The 20,057-nt window shown below is 35.1% G+C and overlaps 1 protein-coding gene across 1 annotated transcript in view; it reads left to right on the forward strand.

Annotated features, from left to right (window-relative positions):
* The window catches only part of Ndst4 (N-deacetylase and N-sulfotransferase 4), a 269,358-nt gene that overhangs the window by 121,375 nt on the left and 127,926 nt on the right, over nt 1-20,057 (forward strand). Inside the window, exons 3-4 of the mRNA XM_005357237.3 lie at nt 960-1,047; nt 7,849-8,003. Of these exons, the coding sequence (XP_005357294.1) occupies nt 960-1,047; nt 7,849-8,003 (243 nt within the window). The remainder of the gene's footprint in view (nt 1-959; nt 1,048-7,848; nt 8,004-20,057) is intronic.

Raw genomic sequence — 20,057 nt, forward strand, 5'->3', positions numbered from 1 at the left:
CTCTCTTTCTCTCTCTTCTCCACAATGTCTGGATCCAGTCATCAAAAAGTATTGAAATTAATAGTGCCAGTTTTCTACCAGAGTAAAGTTCTCTCGTAAATCTATTGTAAAATAGGATATGAGTTCTCAATCAATAATCAGCAATCATTCCAATAAGGAAAGAAAAGAGAAAAGAACATGAGAGAGTTCCTAAATATACTGTATATGTTAAGATGGGATGATAGAGCTAGAGTATTAATAAAATGAGCAGTTCTGGATAGTTATTACCAATGTGTTCTTATCTTACCTACAAGTGGGAAGTTATAATAGTGTAATTCAAAATCTAAGGATTAAGGAAATGTTTGCTATGGTGTGAGAACTGAGAATATTTCTTCATGGAATTGGCGGCATATAGCATATTTATTTTATGTTTTTTTCTTTTCAGAATTTAAGCAATGCCTTATAAATGTATATTGCTCATTAGTTTATGAAGTAAAAGCTCAAGCTTTCACTTCAATAATTCTACCTTAAAAATCATGGGAGCGGTAACAGTAACATGGTCACATAATGAAATGTAGTGCACATAAAAGTTCTGTCCTGTTCCTTAGTAACATTCGGAGGACTTGTCTACAACAACCATTCCAAAAATTTCCCCCATGGAAAGGAAATGTAATAATCTGAAATTCAAGAAATGTCTCATACAAAATGAAAAATGATTTCAAGGCTGTGCAGTTGGAGAATTGGCTCTCAGTGATGCATAATGTGCTCAGGATTTAACTGTTTCACAGTTCTGTGACCTTCAATAGAATAACATCTGTAATAATTACAATAGCTGCAATATGAATACACAATCGATGCCCATCAGACACCAGAGCTCAGCAAAGCTCTTGTTTCTCTCATGCACACACATTGGTGAAAGAGGCATTCCAAGGCTTCATATTTATTTTTCTAAAATGATGTTAATTTCTTATTTATTTCAGGCATTACTAGAGACTCAAAATTTACTGCGCACTCAGGTTGCAAATTTTACCTTCAACCTTGGATTTTCAGGGAAGTTTTACCACACAGGTAAGAAGTAGCTTTGTGTTCTCAGGCAGTTACATATAAACAGGATATAGACTTTTACATGTTCTATAAGTAGTGGACATGGGATGTCTATATTGATTATGGGGGGTGGGAAACTTGGGTTCACTGTATGAGTAGCTAGATCCAAATGTCAGAGAGTTTGTTTACTTGGGAAAAACTTCTAAAATAAAAGGCAAAAGAGAAATAGCTTTGACATAAGGACTCTGTAAGAAGAGGAACCATTGTCATTATGCCAAACGTAACTTTGCATCCCTTTGTCTGTGTCACATAAACGAAGGCACAGTAAAGAAAAAATGATGACAACAATGACATTATAAGATAAACAGAATTGGGCAGCATTTTTAACCATCAAATGCTGGAGTTGATAGATACTTTGGCATACATTATTTTAATGGAATATGTATTCTATAGACTTAAGAAATGCAGTAGACCCTAAAGGTCATCATCTTATTAATTTACCTTCCTGTGGATAATTTTACCTAAAATTATTTTTGCTTAATACAGCTGATATCCATTAAAAGTCCTTGCAATCAGTCATGCATTTTTCCCACCTCTGTCCAGTTATATTTCTGTTTATTCCCAGACCCTCAGCAGAATCTCAAAACATGCCCGGTATTTATGTACTTTATATGATCCTGTGTTATCTTATGTCTTACTTCTTTGCACATTCAGATTTCCACTTTCATCTTAAGAATATTAGTATTGCATCATGTTACATTAAGGTATGCAGGTACTATGCTTATAAAATGTTTTGTCTTACGCTGATGGAGAAACAGTAGTAAAGTATGTATTGAGGCCTCTGTAAAGAGCACAGTCAAGATCTGTATCTATGTATGCATTTCGACTGTAAGCCAAATGCTTTGTTTAAGGTGCTCAATTGTGGGAAACATATCATAGTCATCACTTATGCAGCTTACTGACTCATACAATATCCAGTGCGAAGGCAGCCTGCAATCATCCTATGTGCTGCTGATTTACTCAAGGAGACTGTCTAATGCAGAGTTCAGCATGGTTCATTAAGACAGTGAAGGAGAAATGCCTCGCTGGTATTTTTCCTGATGTCTGTTGGTGTTTTTATCCTTGGAAATATTTAAATTTGCTTAAAGAAGGGAAGTTAGTGCTTAGCTAGTTGGTAAATCAAATGATTGTATATTTTAAAGGCCATTTGAAGAGAGATTGGGTCATCATCTCTGCACAGGCAAGGCAATTCTACCTTACAATTTTGAAAATCGTCATGATTTTGTAAATCTCCTTCAAAAGCTTCCTTAAGAAATGAGTTCAGCCTTAAGACGCTCTGACTATGAAGTTATAAAGCAGATAACGGTAAAAGCCGTGTCTGCTCATGCAGGGGAATAAAGCTATGAGATTATTTGAGGTTCATACACAAACAGTACAATTTTGCCTTAAACACCCTCATAGTGAAGCAAATCCATTCTCTTGGCTATCTAGATAGCCACCTCAGTGTTTATTTCCTTCTTAAACATATTAAACCTGCCAGACAAGTTCAGAGTCAGTGTTGATAGAAGTTATGGTATTTCCTATTTCTTTGTTATTATCCTAGGCCTGTGTATAGTACACATCCATTAGGAAATGCACAAGACAGTTTTGTTAGTTTTGTTAATATTTCAAAAATAGTTATTACTATTCACCCCCAAGACACATCTTAATTATATCTTTGAAGCAGACTTCATTGACTCTGAAAGTGGAACTAGCCTACTAAAGAGAGAGAGAGAGAGAGAGAGAGAGAGAGAGAGAGAGAGAGAGAGAGAGAGAGAGAGAAGATGGAAGAAGCGTTCCATAATATGATGCAATGGTAATAGCTCACTTAGCAAAGAAGACATATGTACATATAAACACATAAATCCTAAGAATTTAACTTTCTTCACATAAATATATAACTTCTATTTAACTGCTCTGTTGTATTGTCTAAAGGAGTATAGAAAAATCATTTTTCAAGTGCGCAATCGTATTCCGTTGAGTTCATTTCAATCTATTTGGGCTTCAGACATTTCCTCGAGTGCCAAATGCTGAGATACCCTCTATCATAAAAGCATACCTCATCTCTGTCTAGTCACAATTCTATCTGGAGATTTAACATCTTAGAAAAACAGGTCGAAAGCCAAGGAAGTTCATTGCTTCTGTGTGCTTGTGGCTGTGATGTGTGACTGTTTTCTCCTAGGATGGTCTGATTTCCCAGTAAGTAAGGATGCTGATTGATAAGTCCCATTATTCTGAAGACATTTAATCTCATGTTTCTCATGTCGTGGTGACTACTGCTGCATGGGTTAGCTGCCTCAGTTATTTGTATATGTCGTGTGTTCTTTCCTTTCCACCTCTCTGACCTTCACGTTAAAGCCAGTCTCACCCCAAAATGACATATTACTAAATCTCCCCAAAGAGTCATTCATCCACAGGTGGCAGATTGAAAGAGGAACACAGAGTGCTGATTAAAAAGAAAAAAATAATAATAAAAGTAGGGAATTTAGAATAATTTTTTTAGACTGAAAGTGCTTACATCTTGATTAAAAATGGATCATGAAAGCTCCAGAGAATAAAAACCCCATAGCTGAGGCCACCTGCTGGGAATGCTGTACTCTTGATTTTTCACTGGACACGATTTCTAGAGAGAATTATTGCTGTTATTATAATTTAATAATCAATTAGTCATAGTCAAATCAGTAATTGTCATGAATAATGTTTGGGAATTAGTTAAAATTGTTTTCCTAGGTTGTTACTTTTAGTCTCTAGGAATTAACTTAATTTAAAAAAATGTGTTAACGTCAAAGATGAAAGGAGGGAAATTGCTATTCTGGTTTTGTGATTTTCTTTACTCTTCTTTGTACATTGCGGTTTTAAATACCAGATGTTAGAGACCAATGGGTTCTGTTGAAATAAATTTTTGACATTTTGCCAGCTATAAAAACATTTGTGCCTTAGTTTCCACATTTACAAATGGTGATTATATTACCTCCCATATGTGAAATTGTATGATAATAATTGCTCATTATTAGTAATTATGTGTGAGAATAAAGGTCTATGAAATACTCATTTAAATCTGTTTTCGAATTTGAGGATAGTAGGTATCTTTTAATATACATTTATTTGCTAGCAGGAATCACATAGGTGGCTAATATAGGTGATTTATGTTAGATTTCAAACCTGGAACAAATGACCGAGGTGCCTATTTAACAGACCTGTCAGCCAGGTTCTACCTGTATCCATCAGTCCCTACCTCTACATAGTCCTCCTGGCTAACATAACCACGCATCTACCCTGAACTCTCCAGCCCAGGAAGCTGGGCTATTGTTCCCTGCAAAATCCAACCACTTTGGTTATCTGCCTTCTTTGTACCTTTGGGGCTCCTGACTGCTGCTCCTGATTCGTCTGCTCTTCCCTCCATTTCCCAATCCCCTATCCTCATATGGTTCAGTCTGGTCATGCCCACTCTGGACACTCCCTGGTGTGCCTTCTTCTGATTGTACATTTCTGTACATCTACAATAAACTTTCTCCTTCACCATACCTCATAGCAGTCATATTTCCTTTTCCTTTTTATTTCTTTTGTTGCTGTTCTTCATTCAGCTACATAGTCACCAATGGGAATTCATGCCAGGTATTGAATGAAAACAAAATTAAAAAAATATTTCTTTATATTTAGAAATTAGAATATTTCATGTGTATTGAGCGTATTTTTGCGCAAAAGAGATAAAGTAGCCAATGGAATGGTTTGACATTTACTTTCTTCTTACAACTTTACCTTTGCGTCTGTTAATCTATAGTCCAAATTTTGCTGAAAAGAACCATTTATTGGGGCTGGAGAGATGGCTCAGAGGTTAAGAGCACTGACTGCTCTTCCAAAGGTCCTGAGTTCAATTCCCAGCAACCACATGGGGACTCCAAACCATTTGGGGCCCTCTTCTGGTGCTGCAAGCAGAATACTGTACACATAATAAATAAAGAAATATTTAAAAAAAAAAAAGAACCATTTATTTTTGGCCTTGACTGTAGATTAGTAGTAGAACATTCGCCTTGTGTTCATTCTTTAGCAATGAAAAGACAAAATCAAAACCCTTATGTTGACAGATTTAAAGAGCTTTCAGAAGCATGTTATTATCTCAAAGTAATAATCCAGTAAAAATGGTGACAAGAAGCTTAACCTTTTGTGCATTTTATCCTGATGTGAAACATGTGCTCTAGAAAATAGAGATTTTTTTAAAAAAAAATATCATTTTAAAAGGAACAAAACTTACTTTACTTTATATTAATGATACTTTATACATAATTTTGGCTTAGTTTAGAAGTAAAAGGATTAACTGGAATACAACTAATTTAATATCTTTAACTGGTATCTATATGGTCATTATGAGCTACAAATAACATTTTAGTCTTTAGCTTAGCATAGACGAGTATTGAAGAAGTATGTGCTTTGACTGGCAAAATATAGCATTTTAGCATAAAATGGAAATCACTTCAAATTCTACTGTGTCCTACCAGCATGACTTGCTATCGTATTTTTCATAAATCTATTTAGAGTGTTAAGGGTCAGCCTCGTGTGGTTCGAATTATATGACCAGCATAAAATGAGAAAGGTTGGCAGAAATTAATCTACGATATTTAAAAAGCAAGAAGCTTAACTCTGTCACTTTCAACCTTGCCTAGGGAGTTTGTCAATTAGCATAATCTCTAATATAAAATTGCTGATATTTTATGATCAGCCGTCCAACTGTTTCTATCAGTATTCTTCAGATTGAGCAATTGACCTTGTTCCTGGTCAAGGAAGACATCAGTGCCTCCTGCCACACACAATAATGATCAATAGAGCTGAAAGGAAAACACTTTATACTCAGAGAAGAACAGTCTGGTTTTATTTGGGGGTGGGGGGAGTAATCATCAATTCTTTGATTGCTTGTTACATAAGTGACGCCTTCAAATGCATAACTCAGTCTGTTTAATTACAAAGATAAGAAACACCTGTAGCTTAAGTATTTCACTAGTGGAAATGGTAAATTGGATTTCAACTCTTGATGGTCTTAATATATTAATGTAAGTCAATGAATTGAGAGTCTGATGCCAACAGTTTTGAACAACTTAAGGAAATAATAAATGTTGTCTACTTATCTCATTCACAGGATTTCTAAACTTCTAGACTTTTTTTTTTTTAACTCTTTTTGATATGAGGCTGCTAAGGTCACTGACTATTTATAGGAAGGCGGAATTAAATTGTTTTAGTATTCAGTGTTCTTGGAAAGTAGCATGCCCAAGTGCTGCTTAATAGATCTAATGCTTGGCTTTAAAAGGTATGATCTATGCAAGGCTCAACCTTTAAGAATGTGGAACAATGTGTCGATTAAAAGCCAAGCAGTTCAATATCAGCTGGCTTGATTTTCAGAAGATGCTGGTAGTCTATCTCTTCTATCTGGACGTCACAACATGAGGTGCTTCTGTAAATTGATCGCATTGACCCTTTACTAACACCTTATGGCAAAAGCATTTGCATCTTTGGTTTAAACCAGAAAAATGGGACTCAGAATTACGACTCTTCAAAATCAAATAGTTAATTTCATATTTATTGAAGGAATGTGGAAAATACAAGTAACCCATAAAGTAAACTAGAGATAGAACAAATACAAAGTCAACATTTAGAATGAACCTGTGGGAACTACTTTTGGATTCTTCTTTAAAATATTTTGGTGTTTACCTTAAAACTGAACAATTATTCTGTAAGCACTTTTGCTTCTTTATATTTCAAGTTAATGCTACACACATAAAATTCCAATTTAATATATGTTTTATAATAAAGTTTAGATAGCCTCTAATAATTTCATAAAATTTTGACAATAAATCTTTTAATTATTTCTAAAGAAAGAGAAATCTTACTTGAGAATTAGTTGGAAATAAGTATATCTTTCTCATTATAGAAACAGTTTTCAGCTCAATGCCCATGAAGAACACTGTGAAACTATATCTGAAAATAAAACAGAAAAAAAAATTTCCAATTCATCTTATTATAGCTATCCAGAAATACTTTTGCTTTATGGAGCTATATGCATTTTATATCATTTAATAATATATAGACAACTTTTAAAAATGTTTGGAATTTAGTCATACAGCATTCTTATATATTGTCAAAATACTAAATTATGTAAGTAATCTAAAAATGTTCTGGCTTTTAGTTTGCATTTGTCCAGTTCATTCTTTCCTAACACAATATACTTAAGAGGTGGGTGTTCAAATTTCTGTTTTTTATTCAATTAAGGAACAGTGTATCAACGTTATTTTAAATATTTCTTAAAACGTTGTTTGCATGTCCTATGAAAAAGATTTCCTCAGTAGGAAAAAAATAGTATTAAGTGGGTTATGCAGTTTGGATTCAGTTCCTGGAACTGAGTACCTTGTTTTTGACATTTTTATAATCAGAAGAAGTTTTTAAAAATTAATAAATTACCAACTTTTTTACACACACATGCAAAATGTTTGAGAAAAAAAAGTGATACCCTCTAATCAAATTCTCCATATACACTAAGACATCATTGTGAATATAATTATATTTATATTCCTTTATTGTTTATTACCAGCATATGCTCACAATTCTAAACACCACCGGTAGGGAGTAGCCCTAAACTGCCTGTTTGATCCATAGTACCCATTACACCGTACTCATGACCCTTGTCTCTGATGTAACTTAGACTTAGCTTATTCTTTTTCTGTTAGAGATAGCATGAAGAATTAAATAAATCTTACAAAAACAAGGTCATCATTGAAGCCGTTGTCACATGTTTTGCAGGGACCGAAGAGGAAGACGAAGGGGATGACCTCCTGCTGGGGTCCGTGGATGAGTTCTGGTGGTTCCCCCACATGTGGAGTCACATGCAGCCTCACCTCTTCCACAACGAGTCCTCTTTAGTGGAGCAGATGATTCTCAACAAGGAATTTGCCCTGGTGAGTATATTTGATTATGGCATTTCCTTCCATGGATTGTGATCTAACAACAGCTTCTGTATTGTCCTATGCTGTTTTCCATTGAGCAGGAAAGTTGTGAAAACAGACCCTACTACCTCAAATGCTAATATGTGTCTATCTTGTCTTCAGGGAAAAAGAGTACCTGCCCCTGTTTTGGTATTGCTTTGAGTTCTTTGTTCTTTCAAAACTATAATAAAAGACAGAAATCATGTCTTCAGAAAAATAGCAGGGTGAGCGGTCTCATGTACGCATAGTGAGGCAGGTTACCACCAAAGTGTGGGAATCCTCTCAAATGCTGGAGTTCTTGGTCTGGACCCCATCATGACTACCTACAACTCCTCGGATCTGTGTCATTGCAGAAAGCTTCAGGTTTGAAACATCATATTTGGAAGCATAGCCCTCAAATGAATACAATGGATTCCATTGAAGTTATACCTGCTTCTTTATTATTATTTAGAAAGAACACCTTATTTTTCTTTCTAAACTTCAAGTACAGAGTCATAACTACATGTAGAGGGTCCTGACTCATAAATATGGAAAATAAAAGTGAGTAAGATGATGAATTAGGGCAGCAAAATGCCTTAATTGAACTCTTTCCTTCCATGAATGGCTCCCTGATGTAGTACAAATCACTTAAGCCCTCTGTGTCCTGGTTTCTCTCACACACAAAAGAATGAGGCAAATAGGAAGAATTACCATGCAGTTCTGCTGTGCAGGTGCACATGTAAGTTTCCATCAGAGTTTAACACTCAATAAGCCTTCCATATGTAATGTTTACCCAATTATCTCCTGTCTAAATGCACACAAATATGCAGTCATCTGTTGCTTTAAAGAGTTATATGCAAATATTTTCAATGTAGATTAATAAAAGATTTAACCTGTAGGCACAATCTAAAATGTTCTGTAATGATAAGTTGGATTATAAGCAATATAAGTAATTGGCCTTACTCAAAAACAAACACTCCTCATTTGGTTCCCTTGAAAACCAAACATGTTTATCACTTGTCTTAAATCTGCCCAACTCTACTACCACTCAGCAGTCTGTCTCTCCATATTTGTAGGTTATATTTCATAATGGCTGATTTCACCTGTTTGAGTAATTTCTCTTTTAAGGCCATGCTGAGAGTTCTGGAAAAGATTCGGATGTAATTGCTTCATAATGAATTGTTGAAAGCTTTTTAGAGGCCATTCAGAGCAATTGCATTTGTTTAGTCAGTGACGCTAGAAGCTATGCTTAAACCAATAAATAAATTTTGTTTAAAAAGGATCTTATGTGTTTCAAAGTCCAAATATTACAACCCAAATGAAGTTTGTTAAACACACACATTGCAATAACATTTTACTTTTTCCTGAGTTCAGTTAGACAAAACTCAAGACGGTTGAGCTATGATATTGGGATCCCTGCCTTCCTGTCAACATGGCCTGACAATAGGAGTGCTATCAGACTCATCAACATTATGCAGATAGTATAGCACAGTCAAAAGTACCAGTGAGATACTGGCAGGCTAAAAATTAGTCCTAACTGCTTGTAACCAGTTCTAATAAAGTTGGCAACTTAGTTAATGTCTTCATGCTTCACTGTCTTCCCTTGAATGCTAATGGCTGTTTTTCATTCTCTATGCCACAAACTTTCTTTAGATAATTAATTTACATCAACTCATCTGCCAAAGAAAAGCAGTGGACCAGATAATGCCGCTAATCAATTCCAGCTCTAAAATTTGTGAGAACTGAAAACATCAGTCCCAAAATTTGGATTGAACATCTTGAAATACTCAGCTGGCTGCAACTGCAGCAATTTTGGAAAGAGATTTTAAAACTAAATGATCACTTTTATGCATAAATACCAAATGTACTAAATTCTTCCTTTAAAAAAAATGTACTCTGACATTGCTAATCATTCCTGGGTAGGACTGTGTGATAGAAAGATTGTCAGTTTCAAAATCACAGCTGTTTTCATAACATCTCCAAAAAGTATTCAAATGGAGTAGTAAGACCTTGATACTAATATTTTTAGAAATAGACTTTAAAACCCAAATGAGAGCCGGGCGGTGGTGGCACACGCCTTTAATCCCAGCACTCGGGAGGCAGAGGCAGGCGGATCTCTGTGAGTTTGAGGCCAGCCTGGTCTACAAGAGCTAGTTCCAGGACAGGAACCAAAAGCTACGGAGAAACCCTGTCTCGAAAAATAAAAACAAAATAAAAATAAAACCAAATGAGAATGGCACTATCGATGGAACTTTCTGAAATCTCTCTGGATATAGTTCATTTCCTCTCAGAACATGTTTAAAGATCACGAGAAGAATACATTAAATGAGTGTTTATTTTTCCTTTCAGTATTTGGCAAGAAACTTTATTAATATAACGCTTTGCCATTGTTTAAGCTATGCACGCTTACATAATCAGTTTGTCTGCTGTTAGAGTGTAGGGGGCATGTGCGTTTAATCCATGAATAAAATTAACTGTCTTACACATGAATGTACATGCTTACTATTTGTACACATTTCATGTGTATAGTTAAATGTTTGTATAGAAGGTGTTAGTAAAATGATCAGGATAGCAAGATATGGTAGTGACAATGTGCTTTACATGGTGTGACAGAAAAATGGAGAGAAATGTTTTTAAGTTCCTTTCTGCAATAAATCATAGATCTTTGCTGCTACTCAATCGCGTATGCATGTCAATAAACAAAAGCAAACTTTCAAAGATGACAACAAAGGCTGAAGAAAACCAGAGACACTGGGAAATATGAAAGCAACTAATGAAAAAGTGAGCAAAAATCATCTTTAATTTAACCTGCATCTCCATTCCAATGACAGAGGAAAAGAATGCCTATAGCATAAGCCTGAATTATTTATTTTTATTCCACAATAGACTTACGGGGGGAAGAGAGTTTTGTTGTTTTAAGTTTAACATGCACACTCATTAAAGTTTCTAAGCCAGTGGGGCTTTTCAGTCTGCTGATTATTTCAGATGAGAAAATATCCTGAAGGGAGGAAAAAAAAAAAAAAACAGCATTTTGTCTTCACTGCTAACGTTTTTAACAAAGATACAGTTACCTCACATTTTAGTAAATAATGAAGTATCTTGTTTTAACTAAGTAAGAGGCGATTCTTAAAGCTAATGGTTTTAAGTTCTGCTGTTTAAAAGTTAAGCATATTTATGAAATACACATATACATATTTCATAATTAGATCTGTATTCATTATTATGACATGCAAGCTATTTTCTTTAAAACACAAACCTGGGGCTAATGAATGGCTTAGCAGGTAGTGTGCTTTTTTTGTGTCAACATGAAGACTTAAAATTGGATCTCAAGGACCTACGTATAAAGTAAAACATAAATGAATATCTATAATCCATGTGCTTGGAGGCAGAGACAAGAGGATTACTAGTGCTCATGGGCAAGCCAGCCTAGACCATCAGTGAATTATAAGTTCAGTTAAAGACCTTGTCTCAAAAACTAATATGGGCAAGAATAGAAAAGGGCACACAGTATCATCCTTGGCCTCTAGATTAGTATAGACAGGCACATATTCACATACATATGCATACACCAACACACACACACACACACACAATACAAACCCACAAAGAGCTATCAAATAGTAACAATAAAAAAATCTACAACACACTTTGTGCTCTATAAGTTATGTAGCTTTCATATTTCAAGGAAATGAGAGTGAATTTATTGTCACACTCTGATCAAGCAGAGCTTCCTGACATTCTGTATGGGGTACAGCTTTACTGGATCATCCAACATTCAGCCTTATGCAACTCAACAAATACATGTGTCAAAAAATGCCATGGATGAGATGGCTTAGACAGTGAAGGTGCTGATCACCAAGTCTTGGGTAGGTGGTGCTGGACCTCAGTCCAGAGTCCACACATGCACACATGTTAATGGGGAGAATCAGTCTTCTCCGGTTGACCTCTAGTCTCCCCACGTATGTTGTAGCAAATGAATGAACACACAGTAGTGCACACACACAGTGATTGAGTAACTGTAATTTTTAAATGTTGATTGTAACTAATAGATGCACAGAATAAGGAATTTAGAAAAAAAAATGACTATTGTTTTCGTAATTGATCAATTTGTGCATCTTAGAGAATCAATAATGAATAAATCAGTCTTTTCAAATTGAGAAGAGTGCACACACAAGCACACAAATGAGGTAGGTCCCACAATGACAGTTATCAAACAACCTGAAACACTGAGGCATATTGAAAGAAACTAGGTGACGTGTGACAATATGGAGTGAGAGGACCTTAGGCTAAATTGGTCAATCAAAGAAAGGAAAATGCTACATGGACCCCTCACACAAGCATCTATTAAGATCGAATTCAAAGATCTGGAGAGTGAGGTGTTTCTTGCTAATGGCTGGGGCCAGGGTAAAACAGGAAGCTGTTAACAAAGGAGCATGACAGTTCAGTCTAGCAAGAGGAATACATCTTATCGTGCCAAGCAAAACTGTGCCTTTAAGCAATGAATTTTAATACATTGCACACTTAAAATGCTGTAAATGAAGTAGATCTTATGTTGTATATTTATCACAAAAAATAAGTGAAGATTTTAATAATAAATCGAGCTTCTGAGATATCCTGTGAAACAAATACCCATTTGGAACAAATATTCATGTCTACTACTTCATAATTGAGTACACTAGACATCTAAGTAAATTACCCAAAACATGAAGATCTAAAATTTTCATTAGCACTGAAGCAGTCTGTGTAGTTCTGAAGGTTATTACTTAATATGATGCTGCAAGTCTACTCTCTTATGAGACGTCAGTCAAGGGTTCAGTTGAAGTGACAGGTGTTCTTGAGGCTTTCTTGGAGGGTAGACCACTGCTAAGCTAATGATTGTTGACAAAGTTCAGTTCCTCACAAAGTGGGAGCTTCTTTTCCCACCAGGTGTTACCTAGCTCGACCTTCATTTTCTGATCACATGAGCAGCTTCAGGAGAAAGTTCACAGCATGACAGTATAGCTCTCTGAGACAGGGAACAAGAGATTTGCAGTCTCCGAGCAGAATCCATATCTGTGACTTTTATCATGAATTGAGCTAGAGGAGCCCGTCACTAGCTCCGTGCTACACACAGTAGACAGAAAATTAAGGACTGGAACAGCAAGAGACAGAGAACTTTTGAAACCACTCTGCTTAATGTCTGTTCCATGCAACCCCTAGTAATGTAGGGCATCCTATTCAAAGCTATTATCCTTCATTGATTTAAAGATATTTGAACATGAAATAGACAAAATCTCTTTCCTAATGTTTAAGGACAATCATAACTTTCCAAGCCAAAGCTATTAGATTTACTTTATGCTTTCCTTTCTCTCATGTAATTAGTTGCATATACCAAAGACTCTCCTGGAAACCTGTGAATCTTGTTCTCAATAGCATTACCTACTTTCACTGAATCACTTTTGGAAATTATATCAACATTAGTGTATGATACAGTTTACACATGCACATGCAAAGTGTCATTGTCAGTAAGTTTTTCTACTTTTGCTTAAATGTCACCTTAATTTTATCATTAACTATAAAAGAAAATTCATTCCTTCTAGCAGCCACTTTTCTCTTACATCTTGCCCAAGCTTAATCATTAAAATACTTATCTTGTTATAAGGTTTTTATTCTGAATATTTGGGATAAATGAAGTCATATAGTTTAAGATCTTTCTTTTTTTCATTACCCAGCATACTGCTTCAAGATTTGCAGGAAGCTTCCGTTTTATTGTCAAATGATATTCTAGTGTACAGCTATATTATAAGTTATTTACTCCATCAGATGCCAGTTAATTTCTACTTTTTTATCATTACAATACCACTATGAACATTCACACACAACTGATAGTCTAGAAATACACTATGGATTCTCTGTGGCATTTCTCAGGAGTATAATTGTGTTAACTCTAAGTCATATACTAACTGTTTAGTATTCTAGTAATTTCCCCACTGACCCCAAAGTCCTGCTTCCATTTTTACTCTCACCAGCAAAAGAGGTGAATCCTACTTACCAAAATCACTCCAGCCCTTATAGCTTTCTTTTCAAATACAACCATCCTAGTGACTATGAATTCTCATTGATTTTGTTTTGTTTTCTGAGATTACAATAAAATGTTATCAATTCCCCCTTACATTTCCTCCCTATATATGGTCCTATGAACACTTTCTATTAAGTCTCAAAGTAATGGCCTCCTTTTTCTTTAATTGTTGATATCTGTGTTTGTCATTTCTTTGTTTATTTTAAAATTCATTAAGCTTCTTGGATAAACATCAATGATTTTTATTAAACTTGAAACCTGGCATATATTGTTTCAAAAACACCATTATTTACCTTTCTTTCCTTCCAATCTTTAATTTAATCTTCCAATCTTTTTTTTTCCATTTCATATATGTTGGTTCCATTAACACAAAATCTTATATTCTCTGAGACACTGGATGTTTTTCTCCATTTTTTCTATGTTCTTCAGAATTTATAATATCCATTATTCTATCTGTCTTTAATCTCTCCTAATCCATTTAATATATCTCCTGTCATATCAAACTTCCTATTGAACTTTCTAACAAACTGTTTTGTCATTTTAGTAATGATCCTTTTTGACTCCAAAATTTCAATTTAGTTTTTACTATAATATTTAATACATTAATACTCCCTATTTGAGGAGAAACTGTTATGGCGTGCTTCAGTTCTTTAACTACATTTCAAATCTTTATTGATTTGTCACATGTCTTTGAAGGCAATTTCTATTCATCGCTTCATTTTCTGTGAAGCAAACTGTTGTTCTATTTTTATTGAAGATATTACAACTTTATGTTACAAACTAAACTTGGAAAGTACCTCTTTGGGGAGACAGTGGTTTAGGCCTAGATTTCCTGTGTTTTTCTCCTGAACCATTAGCATGATATTAACTTGTGAGCCCCTATTAATGACCATTTAACACATTTTCTGGCTCTGCTTGCCTTGGGTTGCAGATTGAGTTCAGTCTCTGAAGCTCTGGGATCATGGAATGCTCCTCTCAATGTCCTTCCCTAGTTGTCCCTGGTAAACAGCTGTTTAATTGGTGCCCAGCTTATTACTAATCTAAAGATGACAACAATCTTCTTTAATCATCCACAAAATTCACCATATTTGAAAGTGGCCTTGAACTTGAACTATATATTCTTTTTCTCCCCAAATCTAGATTTCCACAGGGGTTACTTTGAGCTCTACTCTCTTATTACCTGCCGTCCTTGGTGAAATCTCTCTTGCAGAGATATTGCAGGTGGGTATGAGGCTTGCTTCTCTCAACATTTTGGATTTAGAGGATGGGATCCAAATTGGTGCAGGAGTGTTTGATCTTTCCAACTTACTCTTCTGGGCATGAGTGGAACCACCACTCTATGAATTTTCCATTTTTCCTAGAGTAAATTCTGCCTTTTTTCAATGAGATTAGATTGAATAGAACCCCAGATATCTTAGTAACTCTTAGCTAATTTAAGATTCTACACAAAGCTTGAGAGGATTGCTGAGAGCCTCTTCTCAAAGGTGAAAACATTTATGTAGACTGAGAGCTCAGGTGAAGAGTCCTGCCACATTGACTAAAAATTCTACTACTCTAAAAGAGTCAGGGAAATAAAGGTCAAAATCAATTACTACTTTTCTGAATTTTTCCATAATTTATTATTTCTTTTCATTAGCTCTCTTTTCTTTGCTCATTTTCAAGAGCATTTTAGAAAAGATTTCAAGTACATCCTTTTGAGACCAATTGCCAGGGTTTCCCCAAAAGCAAATCCAGGGAGTTTCTCATGCCTTACCTATAATACTCAGAACTCCACCATCTTTATCTCGGCTGATTTATGGCAGTAGGCTCCTCACTGGCATTTGGCGTCCTCTCTGGATACCTTTCTGAGTCCATCCTCACCATGTTAGAGCGCAGATATCAGCATGCCACCTGGACCTTGCAGTTTGTCATTAAGACAACCTCACTATCAGAAGGAAACCCCCTTTAAGTCTCTGGTTTGTGTTTCGTATGCTGCACATGCTCATCTTTAACAGATTCACGTTAGTCTTCAGTTTGTCTTCGTTCTAGTAGTTGCTAATCATTGATAACTGCTCTCAAAATTTGTTTTTGAAGTAATCTCATTATTTCTTTTTCCCCATCCCTTATTGCTGATTTCATTGGGTTTGACCTTGACCCAATGTGCTCTTGCTCTTCATCAAAACGAGTGTTGACCTACCTCCTCTGAAGTTCTCTAGTTCTTGAATTTGATAAGTTAATTTCCTTCCATTTCATTTTCTATACTGCATATATACTTAAAACAACTAAGTCAAAGACATCATCTTCTAAAAGAGGTTAGAGAAACTATAGCTTTTTCACTGTTTTCTGTCCCAAACTATTCTGCTTATATTCTTACCTCAGCATCTGTTTCTTCTTTTTCTTGCTCTCTGAGGAGGAATGAATTTTAATTTAGCTCATTTATAGTATCTTTTAATCCCAGTTCTTTTCAATTTTCTGTCCCTAATTTGCCGTCATCCTTCTCTATTTAAGTACTGTAATAGAAATGGAACTAGGATTTCTGATACTTTGCTCTGATGGGCTAGATTTCCACTGGGGCTTTGGAAATATTTTGTTTATTAAGTCTCTTGTGTTCATTTTTATAGCAGCATTTTTGAATCCTAGAGTGGGCAAAAGTAAGTTTTGTTTAAAAAGCATTAAATAATAAATGCCAATTTTTTTCCTTAAAGACAGAGCAGTGAATTTGCTAAGTGTTTCAAAACAGAATATGCACATGATCTTGATCTTGATTTCAGCCAGTTCTGTTCATTGAAAAATATATGATAATGAAAACACCATGGAAAGAGCATATTACATGACAGTGGGAAGATTGCAGGACATCAGCCAGTAAGCTTGAGGCTTAATTACATGAATAGTTCATGTTTCTGTTACTGGATATACAACATTTATTTACAAATGCCATTTTTAACAGTTTTAAAACATTTTAATGATCTGTGTAATTAGAATAGATAAAGCTACATTATAATGTTTCTTGCTTTTCAAGTTTAATATTCAAGTCTTTTTCATCCTTGATACTGTTCAAAAGTGTTCACAGGCATAAATCATCTGGGATCATATTCCAAATTTCTCTCAATCACAGCCTATGAACTTTCAAGTTTTTATTATATTCATGTTAATATTTTATACTTCAGTCAAGAGAGTAAAGTTGATGAGACTTTTTATTTATATAATATTAACACCAAATATTATATTAAATACTATGGGTTATGTATCTGTAACTGAAAACCATCATTTAAGAGATAAATTATTTTAGTCATTGACTATGGACACACATTGCTGGTTTTAAATTAATAATTTCACAGTACATATTCCATTACATTGTCCCAGAGACTGGAGGTTTTCACTGTAGAAGAAGTTAAAGACAAGAAGTAGGGATGTATTTCAGTGACAGAATGCTTGTCTGGCATGCACAAGTCCTGACTTGTCCTCCCATAGATGTGCAGTTTACTGATTGGAGTATTTAACAAAATAAAATATGTATATTTCTTCTTTTAAGAGCTCATTCACAGTAGGTATGGATTTTTGCCCTTTGACAAGTAGGGTAAAATTATTTAATAAAGTTCTTGGTTAGCTTATTCAAGAAACCTCCAAGGTTCTCATAAATTCCCATTTTCACTAAGCCCACATGGATATCACAAACGCACTGGCTGCAAATTAGAATTGGTATTGCACTGCCTATTAATATTCATACTGCTTAGCAAAGGATTTAGAGAAAGACGACATTTCTTGTCATGGGTTATATCAGTAAAAGTCCTTGACCTGTTGATGTGGTATTGGCAGGTGGGTTTAAGAATTTCCCTCAGACAGAATCTCTCTAAAAGAGATATTTATCTACTTGATTGCCCCAGCAGAAGATAGTGGCAGATGCATACCATTCTCAAATGTCCTATTTTCACTGAACCATCTTTCTTTCATCATGCAGCAATTTCATTTTTGAACATGTTTGTTTAAACTCAAAGAAATAAATATCATCAAAAATGCATTTGCATATTGGCTGGTCCCAACAGCAGGGAATGAACTGTTTATATTACCTGTGAGGGGTTGCTTTTAATCAATTAAGGCTTATATCTATCTGATTAGAATACTTTGTAATTATTATTTACGTAAGCAGAAAGTCTGAAAGCCATTCTCACTGTTTGCTTTGTTGTGCCGTAATCTCACTGAAGTGTGTGCTTCTAAATAACATTTCAGATAGTTCAGAGTCTCTGCTCCTGCCAGGAGCTCCACATGGACAGGAGTAGTAGTTTTACCTCAGGGATAGGATGGCAGACATGGGCATTATTTAACTTATATTCTCTAACTGGCAGGTTTCGTTTGTGTTACACAAAACAGTATACAATGCACAGCATATAAAAGAGAAATCAATGTTCGTCTCAACAAAGCAAAGCCTTAACTGTTGTTAAACATTATAACTCTTCCTTCTGAGGTTTGACTTTCAGCTGCACATATCAGCACATACTCCCAACTCCTGATCTTATTTCAAAGTTCACCTTGACTAATTATTATGTCAATGGTGCTGGCTAATTTTTTTAATGGTCTTTAGTGTTAAGTATGTAACATGGCGTAAGCTGTCTTTTGTGTGTGTGTTTATAACACTTATGAGACGCTCTAGGGAATAAGTGTCTCAAAGACTATTTAACAGAATTATCATGGTTATTATATCTCTTTAAGAGCACATATTCTTTTTTTTAAAAAAAAAAAAAAAAGGCTGTCTGTATAAGACAGCCAACTGACTTTTGTAGGTTTCTTAGTTTCTTTTCCTATTGATGTGAGAAAACACCTTTTCCACAGCATCTCAAAATGGTTTATCTAGCTCTGAGTTCGAGATACAGTCCATGACATTAGAGAGGTAGAGGCCGTAGGAACTTGAAGTAGCTGTTTAGGGGAAGGGTAATATGCTTACTGTGCTCAGCTCTCTTTTGCCATTTTATACAGTCCAAGAAGGCAGACATGAGAATGTATGGAACCCGGAGTGGGTGTCTCTTCCTACCTCACTTAATGCAATTAAAATAATCTCACCTTCCAGGGTCTATGTTCTATATTTCATAATGAAGAAAACTAACACTAATCCTCATGCAAGCTTATGCAACATTCAAGTTGGGAACAGAAAAAAGGCAACAAATATGCTAAGCAACCCTCCATCCAATACAGAATGGAATCACAAATTTTTCAGGGGATGAATGCCTTCCTAAATATTCCATCAAAAACAAATATGGATGACAAAACTGGACTTGTTATCAAATTAGTGAGCTAAATGTGGTTCTGCATGCCTGTAATACTAATACTCTGAAGGCTAGGGCAGGACGACTGACAGCTCCAGGTCAGTCTGGAGTCTACATAGTAAGACCTTGACTAAATTAAAACCATCTAAGTAAATGAAGAAGTGAAAAATTGAAAACAGTTGATCCACATACACCTAAAAAATTACAATATTGACATTATCACTTTCTGATCATATGGAAAATTTTCAATCATTTCTGATAGAAAAGTAACTCTATCCATACACTATGTCCTTCATTTCTTCTACATTGTCTTCTCTCTCTCTCTCTCTCTCTCTCTCTCTCTCTCTCTCTCTCTCTCTCTCTCTTTCCTTTTTGCATCTTCTACACAGATAATTAGTGATTATTCACTTTCTGCTTGAAACTTTACTGATACCAGAGAAGCAAAATGAAGAATATTCAATAATTTAAATTTAGGCAGTAGCTTTTATGTCTAATAAGGTTATATTTGGAGATTTTTTTCTAAGAAATTTGCAGAATACAGTAGAGCACGGATGAATCTCTAACAAATTCCAAAGTAATGAAGATTATTTCACAGAAAAAAAAATATTGAAATGGTGTGTGTAAATGGGTTGATTTCATGAGGCCAAGGAAGAAAGGAGTCCCCAGAGAGAGAAGTGGGAGAAGGAATATAGAATTGGGGACCAAATAGGATGCTTCTGTCTTCGCCAAGTGTGGTGGTGTATGTTTTAACCC

This window comes from Microtus ochrogaster, chromosome 21 (assembly GCF_000317375.1).
Source record: "Microtus ochrogaster isolate Prairie Vole_2 chromosome 21, MicOch1.0, whole genome shotgun sequence".
In the NCBI taxonomy this organism is placed as follows: domain Eukaryota; kingdom Metazoa; phylum Chordata; class Mammalia; order Rodentia; family Cricetidae; genus Microtus; species Microtus ochrogaster.